Genomic DNA, 19188 nt, shown 5'->3' with positions numbered 1-19188 from the left:
AAAAGTTTCTTCAACCTTTTTTTTTTTTTTTTTATATATATATATATATATATATATATATAACTACCTGAAGGTCATTATCGAGGTGATGTTCTACATCAAGGACCAATGATTTTACAATCATCATTTTTGGTTTAACTGTACATAGTTACAGAGTTATTAATGCATGAACAGACCTTTTGAGTTGCTCATATCCAGCATACTTTTCATTACTCATTTAATGGACTAATGATGCCTGAGATTGTGTTCCTTCAGCAATGCAATTTACTATTGCTAGATCAGAAAGGTGCTATAGAAGTGACATTAAGAGACCAGAAACATGACAAGCTGCCTGTAATGATCAGACATTGTTTAAATATATTAATAAATACGTTTTTTTATTGATGCATGGTTTGTTAGGATAGGACAATATTTGGCCGAGATTTAAAAGTCTGGAATCTGAGGGTGCAAAGAAATTTAAATATTTAGAAAATCACCTTTATTGTTGTCCAAATGAAGTTCTTAGCAAAAAAATATTACTATAATCATAAATTAAGTTTTTATATATTTACATTAGGAATTTTACAAAATATATTCATGGAACATGATCTTTTCTTAATATCCTAATCGTTTAATTGCTTAAAAGAAAAATCACTAATTTTGGCCCATAAAATGTATTTTTGGCTGTTGTTACAAATATTCCCCAGGAACCTAAGACTAGTTTTGTGGTCAAGGGTCACATATAAGGACCAAAGCAATCAAGACAATATATATATATATATATATATATATATATATATATATATATATATATATATATATATATATATATATATATATTTCAACAATTTTAATGTCAGTTGTTTTCTATAGCACTTTTCATAATAGAAATTGTTTCAAAGCAGCTTTAAAGAAAATGATGTTGATTTTTCTAATATCTTAACATCTTCCTGCTTTTAGCCGCATTTAGCAGATTAGGGTTGGACAATGATGTAGTTACATTTTGCGACAATATTAACAATCAAGCAGCTGATATTTGCTATACAGCGTTGCGTTGTGTGTGAGTATGTTGTAAGTGTACTGTGTGTATACATACTTCAATAGCTAACATGTGTCAGTGATGATCTGGTTACACATGTAAAAAATAAACAAATCAATAAATAAATAAACAAATCTCGAACCATACACTGGTGATAGAAGCACATGTAGGTTTGCTGGTGTTTAGTTTTCAAGTGTGTTCGTTCTCTTAAACCGGCAGACAAAATCTAAATGGGATACACATACTGTCATGTTTGCTATGCAATGCAGCTCTGATATCAGAAAAGTAGTTGGTGGGAATAGAAGATTCATTCATAAACCTGCACAGCTTTTCTGTGAATCCATCTTTTGGGAGCGGGAATGGAGCAGAGCTTTCGCCCGTGGCGTGCGATTTCAGTTCAGGCAGTGGGGTGAAATTGACTGTTACAATAAACCGCAAGAAGTGCCTCTTCTCCCAGAGAAAGCATTGTGGGGCGCTGAATTATTCATGCTTGCTTTATTGCAGATTGGCTCACAGAGAGGAGTTAGCATGCAAGTCCTATGCAGAGTTTTCAGTACAAGGCAGCTCACAGAAATCAACAACAGACTCAGCATATAAGCAAATGATTAATGACATTTAAAGCTTACGGTTGACCGGACAAGGACAACCTAGATTCAGTAAGTTTGCTTAAATATGCAGTCATTTCTTACCCATTTGCATTACATAAATTTTTAATTATTATGTTCATCTGATTGCTGGTCAAGCATTTGGCGTCAGTAAGACTTTATTCAACGAGGATGCTTTAAATTGATCAAAAGTGAGAATAAAGACATTTAAAATGGTAAAAAAAAAGAACTTTCTATTCATCAAATTCAGCAGCACAACTGTTTTCAACATTGATGATAATCAGATATTTTTTGAACAGCGAATCAGCATATTAGAATGACTTCTGATAGAATAATGTGGCACTAAAGCCAAGATTAATGCTGCTGAAAATGCAGCTTTGATCACAACAATAAATTTAATTTTACTATATATTCACATAGTAAGCAGCTATTCTAAATTGTAATACTTTTTCACAATATTACTATTTCATAATGCATTTTTGATCAAATAAAAGCACCTGTGGCATGCAACTTTTAGTATATATATATATATATATTTATTTATATATATATATATTGTCACGGGAGGAGCACAAGACAGACACAGTGGGCGTGGCGTCAGGCCTCGGAGAGGTTTTTATTAACAGAAATCATAAAACAAAGGGAATAAAAGTGGCCAAAGGGGGAAAGTGTCCAAAATAACAGGGAATCTGGTGTCCTCGTCGTGCTGCGGGATTTGTGTAGGTCGGGCAGTGTTCATCAAGGAAGGGTCCAGGCAAGGGGCGGAGTCCGGCGGCCGCACGCGCTCCCCTCCTTGGTCCGGGGCGCGAGGGGCGGCGGCTTCTCCTAGCGGCCGCGTCTCTCTCGTTGGCCGCGGCGCTGGTAGGGGATGGACGGCCCGGCATCCTGGCCCGTCGGCCGTGTATACGGGTGCGGTTCCCATCCGGATCGCGGGTCCCTCAACGCACCCTTCCTGGACCCACGAGGACACCAGTGTGCATGCACAGGGAAGAGACCGGTCTCCTGAGGAGAGGCGCGTTGGGCTTTTAAACAGCGGCGGTAATGAGGCTCCACTTCCTTCAGGTGTGCCCCATCACACGCCGCCAGCCCTGACTCGTCCAGCGCCCCTCCTCTCACACACCCACTCCAGTCGGGAGCCTGGTGAAGGGCGGCGATTTAGGACGGGGTGCCGGTGATAATCAGGGAGGAGGCAGCTGACTCGTCACAATATATATATATATATATATATATATATATATATATATATATATATATATATATATATATGCATTATTTGTCAGCATGGAGTCAACTTCCTTATATTTTCAGATTTGTTGACTGGTTGCAAATAATAAAATTATGTTCTCTCAGCAAAAATGAGTGAAAACGCAAGTATAATGTCTGTAAAGACGACTGCCGTATAATGAGCACTGAGTGTATGCCTAGAGAGGAGCCGAGAGCAGCTCCTCTATTGAATGAGTAAACAGAAGTCTTCTGTTTAATTCAAGCAAAATCAATGAAGATGACTTCAAACGTCACTTAGCCCAATTAGCGCTGCCGTGGTAGTGTGTGGTGGTGAGAGCGTTGTCGAAATCGATCCGCGAGTGGGATTACAACACCTGACTCCAATGCTCGCTGTCGCCACGTCTACTTATTAGTCATGATGTGTGGCATGGTGAAACTGTCAAATTTGACAATGGATTATAAAATTGGCTCTAGACCAGACTTGCTGACAGACATGACAAGCTAACTTGCCGGATAATGCTGTCAGATCATCGTGTTGCCATTCTGTGAGCAGACTCAATTTACCACTAGGGTTTTGAAAGGATGTTTCCACTGAAAAAGTATAGATAGCAATTAATGTATTTTGGTTTTGGTGTTGAGTGGCCATCTATCCAGTTTAGACAGCTGGGTTTTAAAATATCACTTCTTATTCTAATTAAATTGATTGAATTTACATGAAATGTTACACATACTGTACATTTAATCAAGTTGACCAGTTTGCCAAAATGTCCCCAATAATCATATCATTTTAGGTGGGGAAATATCGTCCCTTGATGATATTCTTTATTTATTTTTCAGTTTTTTTTTTTTTTTTTTCAGATTTCTTTTTATCCTGGAAATCTGAGTCCTGAAAAGTGTCTAGCTTTTTGGTGTTATTGAAATGGCTGCTCCAGTGTTACCTGAGTTCTCAAAGTCATTGTAAGACGCTTCCCAAGTCTCTGCCATGCCGATGAGCGTGTTCTCCATAATCTGGAGGTCAGTGGTGGGACAGTTGCATTGTGGGTACTCGTCGGCGCACTGACAGATGCACTGGCTGTTCTGGCAGATGTATTCTCCCTCCCCATTACACATGATGTAGCTGAGAGCTGACTGGACGAACTTCTCCTGAAGGTACTCGGGGAAAATGACCTGCAAACCTGAAAACGGGAAAGAGAATCAATGTTAAAGTCATTACAGGGATCCAAAGACATTATTGATTTCACATCAGCGAGCAACAGGTAGAAAGCGCTGCAGATAGCCGATGACAGAACTTTCTTTATTTCACATTAAGCCGTGCATTAGCCCGTTCTGGATACGAGCACCTAATACGGACCCACGTACAGTACGGACCCTACGACACATGTTTACAGTTCAGCCCCAGTAAATGTGCTCAGAATATTCTGCCGACAGTGACAGTGAATCATGCTGTCGGAGAGCAGCAAGTTTGTTGTGAAAGTTTTGCCAGAGGTCCACTTGACTTTGAACTGTCCCCTTGGAGTGGGAGGACTTTACATAATGGAATAAAACGGAGGAGTGATTGATGTATTCTGTCGTGAACGGCTTGGGATTATTTACCAGGGCTGACATAATACTCTTCACTCTGTATGTGTGTATGTGCACGTGAAAGCACGCTTGTGTTAAATGCAATAGCAATACACAACATAGTAACTTATGTGAATGATTCTTTAGATCATCAATCTTTAAGTGACCAACTAGAACACCTAGGGCCCTGAGAAATCAAGTATAAGTTTTACCCAAATTCTGTTAGATTTTTATTTTTTATTTTTTGGTGATTCCATTTGAATGTTTAATAACATTTTTATAATACAAAATATTTATAATTAATGGATTACCTAATTAGTTGCATACATAATTTTACATCAGATTCTTACATGTAATCAATAAATTAAATAAGAATATTTTCAACAAGTGGCTCACAGGCTACATTTGAAAAAAAGCGTTATGTGTTCCTCACACCAGACTATTCCCGCTCTGAACCATATCAGCCCTTGGATCAACAATTGATGTGTAAATGAATTTAGGCCACCTCTGAGCAGCTTTTAACAGTCTGTGTAAAGACAGCCAAATGCCGCTTCAGAAGCATCTTTGCAGTGTAAATTTGGCATAAAACAAAAGCTCATACAGTGTTTTCTGTAAACATCAGTAAGGGAAATGCATTAGATATTCCTGAAGGACAAAACCTTTATTTTTTCTTATGATTTATGCAACATTAATACAGCACATCAGGAGACTCAATGTATCCCACATGATTCAAAAATAAATAAAAATGCCATATTCAAAGAGCTATTAGGTTACATGGACTCTTTCGTGTCAGAGAATGTACTGTATCATTCTCTTAAATAAATAATAAATCATACCTCAAGCATCGACATAAAACATGTTAATGGAAGCCAGCCCTGATATAATACAGCATATCAATTTCTAATGGAAGGAAATGTGCAGTGGGCATACAGATAATTGCTTCAAAGTAATTACACATTCTCTCTGTTAAAGGACTGTGTTAGAGGTTATGTTGACTTTATTTACCTTTACACACACAAGAAAAGTTTATATATATATATATATATATATATATATATATATATATATATATATATATATATATAAAATTTGCTTTTGTTTCACAAATAACAGGTCTCACATTAACCAATCCTGAATTACATTTAAAAGGCCATTTTAAAATGGCACATTAAATTAATCTGCTACTCCAGACAGCAACCGTCATAATACACTTACTGATGTTTATTAATGTTCATACTGATGGATTTAAACAAACTTCTATCCCTGTGGTATCTATTAAACATTACAGTGCTCTGTTTATGCTACTTATGACATGAATGATGTGTCAAATTGTCTTGTTGAAGAGAGGTGGGCTGTCACCTGTGATCACCCTTGTGAAAAAGAAGTGCACTTGATTACAATAAATGTGTACTTATAGTGTACTCTAAATGTTACAAGAAAATATTTGTGAAAAGCTGTATAATATTTATATTAATTATTCCAATTAAGTGTGCTTAAAGTGGGAGCCTTTCATGACTACTTCATGACTACTATACTGATATATATATATATATATATATATATATATATATATATATATATATATATCAGATTAAATGTCAGATTAAAAGTTTTACTTCAAAATATTATTTTAAATAAATGTTTGATTCATATTTTTGCTGTGCTTTAGAACAGTCAGTGTGACAGACATGAGCTGCCATCAGAGTGCAGGACTGATCATCACCGCGGCACGTCTGTCTGTCTCTCCATCAGACTGACTGTGGAGCCCTGAGCCAGTATTCATTTAGCTTGATGTATTCCTGCAACTGCAACTTTAATGTGATTTGTGGGAGAATCCAGATGGTGGGTTCATGGATGGGTGCAGCTCGACGACACTGGCGGTGCCAACAGCCCTGGGTTCACAATAACAGCCCAGACGCAACACACACAATCCCCGTCTTCATTACTGGAACATTGCAGCATCAAGAGAGGGATTCCAGCGTTTGTCTCTCTCCCCTATTATCATTTTATCAAACAACTCTGTCTGAAGTTAGTTTCATTCAAGCTTAAATATACAGTTTCTTTCATTGAGCGTATCTGAATAATTCTGTGTACTTGAATAGGTGAATACATTAAGCCTGTTTTTCTCCAAAAATTACCTTCATGCGCAATAAATTCACAGTCTATTTCAAGATATATATACAGTATAAGGGATAACCAGAGCCAGTGTGAGCTATAGGCAGAGGAGGTGATCATCTAGGGCATGGGGCTTTTAGGAGGGCCCTCCATAACCATAACATCCCCTATATGCTAGTCCAGCAGTCAAGATTCTAGCCTCATTATTCATTGGATATAGTTGAATTGTCACTCATCTGCAATTAAACCAATTAATGTTGCAGTTTCAGTGTCTTCATAATGAATACATCCATCAGGTGCTGTGAACTGTGTGATGCAAATGGCTAAATAGGCACGGAAAGAAGTACAGCTTCTAATGCAGGTGTTTGAGTTGTTGTCTTCTATTTTAGACTGATTGCAATGTATTCTAAATATAAACGTGTTCTGTTAATCAGCTTCAGTTTTGGAAAGATCATTCACTGGTTTATTATGAGTTTAAGAAAGCGCGACTAGATGCGACGCTTTGAATTTCCATCTACAGTGAATGGCATTGTGTCTGGAGCTGACTATCAAAATAGCTACAAAAGTAAAATCAGATAAGTTTGTATTCAAAGTTAAAAAGCAGACCCTAGGATCTCAGATGTGTGTACCTTCTTAATTCAGACATTACTGCTCTAACCTAACACTTCAGTTTCAACTAACTAAAAAATTACTTTTCTCTGCTTAGTAGTCCTTCTCTTCCACTTGATTTGTGTGTGTGCGTATATTTATATTTTTTTGATTACATTGATATAAATTGAGGTTTACAAGAATGATTTTAACTGCTACTATGTAAAAGGAATACTACTGTAAAAAAAGCACCTTATTTGTTTAAAGTGTTTGCACAACAAATGTTATTGCACTTGTTCATTTAGCAGTTTTTTGTTCATAAAGCAGTTTTTTCAAATGAAAAAAATATTACATTTTGTACATAACAATGCAATTAATCACTTTTAATTTTAAAATTAAAATTAATTTTAACCGTTGCTCAGCACTAATATATATATATATATATATATATATATATATATATATATATATATAAATTTTGTACTAAATATGTTTTACTCAAGTTTCATGTTTCACTAATGAGCTTCACTTGTTTATAGAATTCACCTCTACCACTTAATTTTCACACTTTTTTCTTGTAAACACTGCAGGATGATTGCAAAATCTTACTTCATTCAGCTGATGTAAAAAAAAAAAAAAAAATATATATATATATATATATATATATATATATATATATATATATATATATATATATATATAAAACAAAACAAATATAGTGTGTGAAGAGCAATCAGGTGTAAAAATACTAATGAGAGCCTGCGGATGCTGAGAGAAGCAGGTTTCATCAGACCGTCACACATATTCTCAGACTGTGTCCACAACCAAAGTCATCAAACATGGATGATGGCAGACAGTGACGGAGTTTAATGGGCTAAAGCTTAAGTTAAAACAGGGCACAATTGATCAGTTCAGTCTTGCATTTCAGCCCGTCAAAAATCAGCCGTTCTCTCTGTAGCTGAGCACCTAAATTGCAGGTCTAGTTTATTTAATTGCATCCCATACATCATTCAACAGTAAGAAGATGTTGGGTGCATGTTATTAAAGTCTGTCTGCCCTGGATTTCATCATAAACTTAGCATCCATTTAGACTAAACTTTGTTGTAATTGTACATTCTGTACCATTGCATTTCTATTTGCAGGTAATATCTCTGTTTTACTTTGATCCCTTTCAGTCCAGGGCTGGTCTCGACTCCAACTCTGCAGAGAGGACGGATACCTCCTAAATACCAACCAATAAATGCATTTCCTCTTAAGGTCTGAACTATTGATCAGCTCTTGCATGTGCCCTTTATTCAGGTGAGAAGTATGTTATCTAAATGTTAAACTTCATCCATGGGACTTGGCCTTGACTGCGCTGATATTTTTACGCCGTTTAAATCAGGCCTGATTCCAGAGTTCACAGGCTCTTGGCAACAGTGCGGATTGTGATGCCACAGCCTGCCTCATAAGCAAGGGTTTCATCAAAGATTAATTGAGCATTGTATCCCCAAAAATTCACAAAATAATCATTACCCAATGCGCTGATGGAGTGAAAGGCATTTCTTGAATAAGGTGTTAAATTATGGCCCATTTCCTGTTAAAAATCAAATAAAAAAAATGAAGACCTTACAAACCACCCTTCCCTCGACTGTGTAATCACACTGAGTGGATGCTATGACCAGCTCATTTAAAGGGTCATAGCTTTATAACAGTGCACTGCACTTTGTAAAGAAATGCACCCCGCTCTTTTAATGCCGTAAAATAAAATATGCCACATATGACTTTGGCTCCAGTGACAGTAACGTTAGTCTAAAAATCAGTAATGCATATAAGATCAGGGACAATGTTTCCTCATCCTCCCCTGAAATCACACAATAAAATAAATGATTTTTTAACCAGTGCCATCAACCTCAGGTGAATGCTTTTACGTCTTTTATTTTTTATAATAATTTTGCGCCACTGGTTCCTTGAGGATTCATTCCTCAGTAACTTGTTGGTGCTGCTGAAATGTCAATGAGAGCCACTCTAGAACCACATAACTTCCAACACATTAACTTCCAACCTAAGCTCATTAGAAAACCACCAGCACATCAAAAACTTGCATATAGACATAATTCACAATTCCCACACAACACTACTGGCAGTAAAACAGCAACATTATTATTATTATTAAGTTTCACTTTTACCATGCATTATTTGTGAACTAATACATTTTGATGTTTGTATCACATAACCAGCTCTGTAAGTATAGCTGACAGTAAACTTGCTCGGTCGCGCACCCGGTACAGCATTGCACACCACTCTGGTGAAACATGAGTCACAATAAAATAAAATAAAAACATAAATGAAGCAATATAAAATAACATAGCTGGTTTTGTAATTTTTTTTTTTTTCTCAGTAATGGCGAGTCCCTGCTCGTGGTGCCGACATTATTTTGCAGGCGCACTTTTTTCACACTTTAATTTGGGTGGTTGTTAAATATAGGTATGGTGTTAGATTAAGGGATATGAAATATGGTGCAATCATGCATCAGTATTTGCTTTATAAGTACTAACAAACAGCCAGTATGTTAGTAATATGCATACAGTACCGAAACGTCACAATAGGAAATCAATAAAAAAAAATACATTCATCTAGCCTCTTCAAGCTGCTATCAGCACATATTAATAAAATACTACTCATTTTGCATAAACTCCAGCAAAGAATGACATGAGAATATTGCACAAGGTTAAAAAATGACTAATACAACAAATGTCAATACAGCATCATTCTACAGAGGATGGCAGAAAGTCAAAAAAGAGTAGGTAAGAAACATAAAGACAGAAAATTACATACAGAGATTGCCTCACTAATGAGAAAGACTGCTGTCTAAAGGGTGAAACAGAAATTGCACTATGCACCAAATTGCTGGCTGACGCATGAGAGTGAGCTGCTGAAACACTGAGGACTGACACACTAGAAATACATGCTGATCTCTGGTCAGCTCTAACCACAGAATACATATTTATCTGTCAGGATAAAAGCATCAAGTTGTATGTATGTATGTATGTATGTATGTATGTACTTTGCAGAATGCTGAAATAGGTACGTTCCGTGAAGCCTGTGACAGACACCACTCAAAATTGAATTGCATTAGTGCCCATCCATTTTTTTAAGCAACTTTGGTTCCATTATTATTATTATGAAATTATAAAAATAATTAATAATAATAATAACATTAAATAATAATAACAATCAAACCCACATCTAAGTTACAATATCACGCTTACATCAGCAAATGAGCAATTCACAATCACGATCAGGTAGGTTTAGGGTTGGGTTTGTTATTTTTCCCGGACACTGGAATTCTGAATGCTGCAGTATTTACAGTACAGTACATAGCAAAGTAGTAATGTCATAGTAATGCATATCTGTAGTAATGTAATACGAAGCACAGCAATACGTGCCTGTACCAACATAATAAAAATGTGTCATGGACACATAACGAATGCAAGTTTAAGTGCTACTCACTGGACATTTCACTTTGAAACTTCTGCAAAAAACATGCAGTAAGGATATCGGTGCTGCAGAAACATCACCACAAGCACATATTTCCAGTGTAAAAGGGGTTGCAAAAAAATTGTGTGTGTGTATGTATATATATATATATATTGGTGAGATTTTCTTGTTTTGATTCTCTGGTTGGTAGCAATTTCTCTTTTTTTTTATAAGCAAATGGAACTTATTTCTGGAAGTTGAATATTGTACTTTATATAGTCTAAATGGATGGTATAAGTATACTATTCATTTATTATACTTATACTTATACTGCAACATTAATTCAGTATTGAGTGATATGCATTCATGGTTGACAATCTGCACGACTTGAATGATGCTTTCTTTATCAGAATGCATTCTACAATTGCCCTGTCTATGAAAGATGTAAATTTGGCCCAAATAGTAAAGCAGCGCAGTCATATTGGGAACATTTTTTAAAGGTTAAAAATCCGTTTTCGCTCTAGGATTTGAACAGAGCTTTGTGTTTATGCAGACTTGGGACATGATTCTAAAAACCTCTCATAAAAATGACATATGTTGGACTCTCTACATACCATACGCAGTATTTAAGATGCTTAAATGTCAGAACGTGCTGAAATTCGTCACGAGATCTGCTAACGATATCCAGATGCAACTTTGCATGATTGTTGCGGTCATTACACAGCCATTATGAAGTCAAATAATTTATTTGAGAACTACTACTTTTCGAAACCTGCAACCATTTGGTTCTGGAACGCAAATCAATATACCTTTACATCAGCTCAGAAGACTGTTAGAGTTGCATTGTTAATAAACGCAGAGTTAAAATTACGGTAATATCCAGCTGTCGCAAGCATCAGAAATCTAAAACTGAATCAATATAAAAACAGAACGTCTTGAAATTGCTTTGGAGGATGAGGGCTAAGAAAATAAATTTACTGTCAGAGCCAGTCTCAAGGAGGAGGGAAGTGGCTGATTTATCTGCCCCACTAGTCCAAATAGAAACTCACTCTTGATTGACCACCCCAGATTGAGAGCTGACCTCAGGGTCAGCCAGGAAGGATTTCATCAGCCCGCTGGATGCCTGGCAACCCAGAGAGCTGAATATAAAGATAGTGGCATCAATCTTTTAAATGATGTACCATTACAGAAGAGCTATGCCCAGCGCCTGTGCGTTTATAAGGGGAATGATCTTCAGCGACTGTGCCACATCAGTCTGATGCTCTCGCCACCGCAGTTAAACATGATTGGATTGTCCGTCATACTGCGCTGATTGTGTTTCGATCTGTAGGGCTTAACAAACCGAACAACAGAACCTCTGATTATTGTGCAGTGTGAAGCTCCTCCATCCTTCCGTTTGCATCTACGATGCTCATGCGCATTTAAGAGGAATCTCTGCATCTCTCGATCTTCTGGAACAAAACAGTTTATTCAAATACAACTGCAAAAGAGCTCCTTCTGAAATCCTTGAAAATCAGCACATGACAACATTTCCATTTGTGAGATAAAAAGAAGCCTCTTCACCAAGGCTGAGTTTATTAGAATCCATTAAAAACAGTACTAATGTGAAATATTAAAATAATGATTTGTGTACGATGCAATTTTTTCTCCACCTGTGATTGAGCTATTTTTTTTTTTTTTATCATTACACAAAATTCTTCAAAAATCATTCAAATTTGCTGATTTGCTGCTCAATTATTATTGCTGCTCAAGTATCTATCTATCTATCTATCTATCTATCTATCTATCTATCTATCTATCTATCTATCTATCTAGCTGCAAATCAGCATATTAGGATGACTTTTGAATAATAATTTCACACTGTAGACAGGAGTAATGATGCAGAAAATTCAGATTAGATCATAGCAATAAATTACGTTTTTACAGTGTAGTCACATAGAAAACAATTATTTTGAATTATAATATTATTTCACAATTTTTACTATATTTTCAATCAAACAAATGCAGTTTTTAGACTTAAAAAAAGATAAAACAAATCTTACATATTTTAAACTTCTGACTGATCGCATAAGAGGACTATCAATCAATAGTAATACAAAATGCTACTATAAAATAAGACACAAGGAACGTTTCCCAGAATTTATGGCCATGTCATTTCCGTCAGCCTTTTTTTCCGAGAAAGACAGAAACATTGATCTGGTCACCTCGAAAGACAAATCATTTTTCATCACGTTGTCTCTTCAAACCCAGACATATTTTCCATCCACAATTCATCACTGACAGACTTCATTGCACATATGTCCTAATTGAGTTGTTTCGTGTTTATTCATTTGTTTGCCAAATGTTTACCAATCTTCTGAAGAAAGCAAGAGCGGCAGAGTGAGAGAAGAGAGAGAGTATGAAGATGAGTATGTAATCCATCAAGCAGCAGATGAATTGCCTGTGGGGCTATTTAATTTATTTTCACTCCACTTCTTTGAAAACTGTTGGCTCAGGCTATTCTAACGTATTCATAAATCTTCCAGGATGGGCTTATGGTTCCGGCAAGAACACAACGGGTGTGTATGAAAGGGAGAAACAAAACAAGCAGCAATAAAAAGCAACTTTCTTTCCTCTCTCTATTCGTGGATTCATTACAATGTGCTGTCAAAAGCCTCTCAAGAGCCTTATGTCTATCAGAGAGAAATTACGGTGCGAATTAACCAATAAAACGGCTCGCTTTAACTTCAGCTGCTTAGAAATTAATGTCTCCTTGTTTTTTATTGGTCCCAGATGGTGCACTCAAAAAAATAAATCGTTGGTCTAACTTAATATAATTATGACACCTATTTCCACACATTTGAATGGTGTTGTCTCAACTTAATTTAGGCAAATGGAACCCAAGAGCAAAATTCATTTTGAACCAACAAGATCAAATCATTTTCATTTTAATCATTATTTCGGAATTTCTGTAAACTATTTAATCTTGTTGAGCCAATTAATCTTAATCACTTTAACAGAAATAGTGTCAACTACTACTGTTAAGTTAATTGTACAACTTTATTTACTTCAAACAAATGTTTAATTATTGGCATGTCTATCAAAATGTAATTTAATGCAAAAATAAAATGTTCTCAAAGTGAATGTCACAAGTTTCTCTTTATTCTTATTTCAAGGCAAATTTTCAGGTGAAAAAATACAAAAAATATCATCCAAGATTAACAATATTGATATTTCAATGTATATTCACAGCTAATACCTTCTGAAGTCAAGATTTAGTCTTTTGAGAATACACACATTAGGTAACTTACTCAAGCATCTTGTTCTTGAGGGCTTATTCCTTTGGTGAAAGTTTTTGTCCATCCAAGTTAAAGAAAACATTCCGGATGACCTCAAATGTAGCTTTGTGTTCTCGTGGGTAAGTCCAAGCCATGGCCACTGCTACAGCTACATTCTTCAAAGAGCAGAGAACCTCAGTCCCTTCAATCACGATACCAACGTCCACAGTTTTATCCCCTGGTTGGTGTCCTTCGGATTGGACGATGTAGATCCCCTTTACCATCTGCTCTATGGCTTCTTTAGCATTCACCCAGTCGCAATCCTGTGCAAGAAAAATAAAATGTGTTTCACGTGTAAAACAACAATATTTATTAATGACAGTAAACATTAGGGGTGCAACGGTTCAAAATGCTCACGGTTCGATTCGTATCACGGTACAGTGCATTATGTGCTATGTTCAGGGAAAATAGGACTACTGTAAAATAAAAAGTAAGAAAATAACAAATAATCAAACTACAAGCAACATTACAAATTAATACAATAGATCAAAGATTCAAATAAAATAAACTGTGCTTTTCAGTTTTTTCAGGTTTCTCGCAGTAGTTTTTTTTTTTAGGTACAGAAAATGGATAATCAAATATAAAATAACTGCATATCATCTTCACTTAATAAATTAAAGATTAATCATTATTGAAGTAACAAGCTATTCATTCAAGAGAAGTTAGTGATTTCTTTGTCATTTGTTGTACGATTTAACATTAAAAACACAGGCAGCAGGAATAGTTTTTTTCACGATCCAGTACATACTGTTAAACATATGATGTCTTTCTCTTTTAATATAACTTCACCTAAGACATAACAGACAATAGTTGCTTGGATACTCATCAAGACGGGCATATTGATATTTTTTGTATGAATTTGGCCTCTGAAGCACAAGACTTGAAAGAGAACTCAGTATTTGCACGTTTTCTGAAAAAAGCATGTGCACGCTTTGGATGAGCGCACTCACAAATCATCTCACAGTTCTCTTTTGCGTCTTGCTCCTGAATGTTTAAGTTAGCAAGGCTTAAATAAGTTTAGTTTAAACAAAGATAGCAACAGCGTTCATGACTGGATGTTAGAGCAGCATACGGATGGCACTCGCACTGAACAAAGTTTACAAAGAGTAACTGTTTGGTCCACGCTTTTTGCTTATCGTTTTTGTAACGTTTTGGAAAGCCAGAATGCACAGCCATCGACTGAAACATACATTTATATAAGCTCTGTCTGTTTTCCACGTTACTATGTTAAACAAACCTTATTAGCCTACAGATGCATGGTCATTCGAGGTGGACCACGTTGCAAGTGCGTGTCGGACCGTAAGTAGAGAACGGTATGGTTCGATTTTTTAAAGAGAACCGTTGCACCCCTAGTAAACATATGAAACCTGTAACAAGCGTACAAAACATAATGTAAACATGAAAGTGAAGAAGAGAAAAGCTTTTGCTTACATTGTACTCCTAGAACAGCTGTAGATGGTCCTCCTTTAAGTATACACACACTGCTTTGAGGATGCATTCTCTTTCCATGTCTATGCTGTTATTCTGTAAAAAAGGCACAAAAACATTGATTATTTGACCATAGCATATCGATAACCAAGTATAATAGTACATACAATCTGTATGAAAGTTCACCCAATAATACAAATTATATCATTAATTAATCACCCTCGTGTCATGCTGGAAGACATTTGATCATCTTTGGAACACAAATGAAGATTTATTTTGATGAATTCTAAAAGTTTTCTGTCCCTCCATAAACAGCTATGCAACTGAGACTTTGATACTTCAAAAAGTACATAAAGAGATCATAAAACGAATCCATATGAATTGAGTGGTTTAGTCAAATTTTTCTGAAGACTCGCTTTATATTATGAACAGATTTAATTAAGTTTTTTATTCACATATAAACATTCATCAACTCGCATATCAGTTTTGGTGAACGGAAGCTTAAGCATGTTTGTTTGACATGCAAGAACCAATGAGGTTCATTCTCGTTACGAAGCACGTTTGATCTTCTGTTTTTGGGCATCAAGCATGTTCAGTTGACCTGTTTATGTTTGCTGATGAATGTTTGTATGCAAGTAAAAGCCTAAATTAAATCTGTTCATCATACTTTCGAACATCGAACTTATTAAAGCATCAAAGTCTCAGTTGTGTCGCTGTTCATGAAAGGACAGAAATCTTTCAGAATTCATCAAAAGATCTTCATTTGTGTTACAAAGATGAACAAAATTCTTATGGGTTTGGAACAACATGAGGGTAAGTAATTAATGACAGAATTTTTGGCTGAACTAACCCTTTAAGAACATCAATAATACAACTTACCACATGAAAAAGTTCACTAAAACCCAAGCATGGGATGCTGTTTATTGCTCTTGTAAAAACTGTAAAATAAAATAAAAATATATAAAAATCATTTTTACATAAATTTGCAGTGTTCTCATCTTTACCTGAACAGAAATCTCCTACAGAATGCTCAGCAGCAGTCGCCTGAATGAAATGGCTAATTTTATAACTGAAACAATCTAGTAAAATAACTATCAATTGTATGAAATCAGAAAATTACATTATCTATGGTTATGAGTGGTTATAATGGTTAGAGAGTCCGACTCCCAATCGAAAGGTTGTGAGTTCGAGTCCCGGGCCGGCAGGAATTGTGGGTGGGGGGAGTGCATGTACAGTTCTCTGTCCACCTTCAATACCATGACTGAGGTGTCCTTGAGCAAGGCATCGAACCCCCAACTGCTCCCCGGGCGCAGCAGCATAAATGGCTGCCCACTGCTCCGGGTGTGTGCTCACAGTGTGTGTGTGTGTGTGTGTGTTCACTGCTCTGTGTGTGTGCACTTTGGATGGGTTAAATGCAGAGCACAAATTCTGAGTATGGGTCACCATACTTGGCTGAATGTCACTTCACTTTCTTCTTACAGTAATAATGAGCCATTTTTCTAAACCCATTTAAGAATATCCCTTAATACAACTTACCACGTGAAAAAGTAGACTACAACCCAAGCATAGGAAGCTGTTTTGAGCTCTTGTAAAAACCTGTAAAAAAAAAAAAAAAAAAAATGTTTACACAAATTTTCAGTGTTTTTGTATTTACCTGTACAGATGCTTCACCTATTACATGCTCAACAGCTCTGTAAAACTATATATATTTATTTTTATATATATATATATATATATATATATATATATATATATATATATATATATATATATATATATATATATATATATAATTAGCATGAGATGTAGGGCATTCAATTAAACTATGATTGTGTTATTATTTCCAAATGTTTAGTGTTGCTACACAAACAGTTCTGGAGAAAACGGACCATCCTGCTCTAGCAGGAAACCGAAGATTTATGTCGCATTTTCTGTGCAATAAGCATTATAACTGAAATCAATATAAAATGTGAATGCATGTCCGGAAGGCAAGTTTCGATCATTATATTTCATCCAAACAAATATCAATTTGTCTTTAAATCATGCTCATTTAATTACAGCAACTGTAACAATAATAAAACGTAATACAATAATGTGCAGTAGCAATTATAACACACAGTGATAAGTTTAAAGTATATCACGTTTAAGATCATAACTATAAAACATTACGAATTTGAACATGTAACAGGAGTGAGGGAATCACATACGGTCACAGTATTCATCTATGTTAATTAAAACGCGTGCACCCTAATCCTCTGCGATCATAGTCAAATGACACAGGCCTAATGCGCATGTGCTCTATACTGTATTCCACGCCGCCTGGCTGCTTGTTGATTTACATCAAGCATATCATTGTTATTACATTGACATCGTCTTTGTACAGAAGCATCTACAGCACGCTCAACAACAGCCACGTTAACTGAAACAATCTAGTAAAATAACGCTTGCAACAGGAGTTAGAACTAAGCGATTACCGCATGAATGTTAAATTATATACATACATGCAGGCGTTTATATCGATTTACTATGTTTTATCGAGTATGAGCATGTGACTAATAGAGTTGTTCAAATATTCCAATAAGCGGTCAAATATACGCTTAATGTTGAATTCTGATTGATTTAAATATTTTTACTCTCTATCAGCACAATGCAGACAAAGATGATAAAGGATTTTTGAACTTACCAATTCTACAGCCTTCCACCATGGACTCCACCACGTTAATGGCGCCCGCGATAACTGACGAGGTCACGTGGATTTCCTGTCATCTGCGCATGCGCAAAAGTAGTAGTTTGACTTGAAGCATTCTTTTTCGTTGTTTCGACACAAAGGAATTAAGCTCTTTTAAGGATGTATGGATTTAGTTCAGACTGATTTAAAATAATTGTGTACATCCCTTAAACTGATTAATTGTATTTGTTTCAAAATGCTCTATTTATTTTTATCGAACAACACCCAGATTTCATTTTTTTGAGTGTGTGTCTTTATCCAAATCGATATCCTAAAGTTACTGATGTTGCCAGTTGAGAACACCCAGATAATAATAAGTAAACAGGTAAATTTAATTAAAAAAAATAAAATAATTATGATAATAATAATAATAATAATAATAATAATAATAATAATAATAATAATAATAATAATAATAATAATGAAAACCTGCATAAAGTAATTGAAACCTGTTTTAAGGACAATTGTAATCAAATTGTAATTTATTTTACACTTGAGTTTTTGTTATTGTTTTCATAATTCTCATTATTCTTAATCACGAGTCTCATTATTTTAATGTAATTCACTTTTCTATTTGTTTAAATCAGCATGAATTAAAAGCAGTACCAGTTGTTATGGATGTCATGATGAACATGAGAAACATTAATGGTCCTAAAAATAGGCTTCAGTTTCTTTGTGTAAAATGTCGTACGCTTCACCCACAGAGACTGGAAACAAAGTGCAACTTTTTTCCAACTTTTAATTAGCAATACTGGCAAACGCAAGCAAACACAACCATCTGTTGCGGGTTATACAACAAATCAGTTGCGAGTTGAGTCTCACATGTGCCATTTGTGTGACGCACGTGTCTCTGGCGATGTACCTCATTGCAAATCACATCCATATCAGTTAAATTACGCCTTAGCTGGGAGCTGCATATGTAGATTGTATGGGTGATTTTACTCATGTCCACAAATAGGAATATTTATTTTGCTCATGGTTTGTTTGTTTATTTATTTCTTTTCCAGAGAACGATCACACTGTGCTGTGAAATGTGTTTAACTGCTGCTGTCATGAATAAATAAAATACATGCATTACAATCTTGCTAGATTATCTACTGCTTTTGAAAAGCGTCATTTGAGCTGTGCTTAATACAAATAAATGAA

General features: G+C 35.5%; 1 protein-coding gene and 1 long non-coding RNA gene across 2 annotated transcripts in view; both read right to left on the bottom strand.

The window, feature by feature from the left end:
* LOC127957442 (BMP/retinoic acid-inducible neural-specific protein 1-like) overlaps positions 1–19188 on the bottom strand; it is a 168138-nt gene that overhangs the window by 20049 nt on the left and 128901 nt on the right. Inside the window, exon 6 of the mRNA XM_052555976.1 lies at positions 3786–4022. Coding sequence (XP_052411936.1) covers positions 3786–4022 — 237 coding nt within the window. The remainder of the gene's footprint in view (positions 1–3785; positions 4023–19188) is intronic.
* LOC127957444 (uncharacterized) lies at positions 13902–16911 on the bottom strand. Its single transcript, XR_008153802.1, has 4 exons — positions 16851–16911; positions 16194–16252; positions 15318–15410; positions 13902–14149 (listed from the first exon to the last, which is right to left on the bottom strand). It is a non-coding gene; the product is annotated as an uncharacterized LOC127957444 (long non-coding RNA).

The sequence above is a fragment of the Carassius gibelio genome, chromosome B5 (genome assembly GCF_023724105.1).
Source record: "Carassius gibelio isolate Cgi1373 ecotype wild population from Czech Republic chromosome B5, carGib1.2-hapl.c, whole genome shotgun sequence".
NCBI lineage: Eukaryota > Metazoa > Chordata > Actinopteri > Cypriniformes > Cyprinidae > Carassius > Carassius gibelio.
Note: the sequence above shows the minus strand (reverse complement) of the source record. Positions and strands in the feature narration are given on the sequence as shown.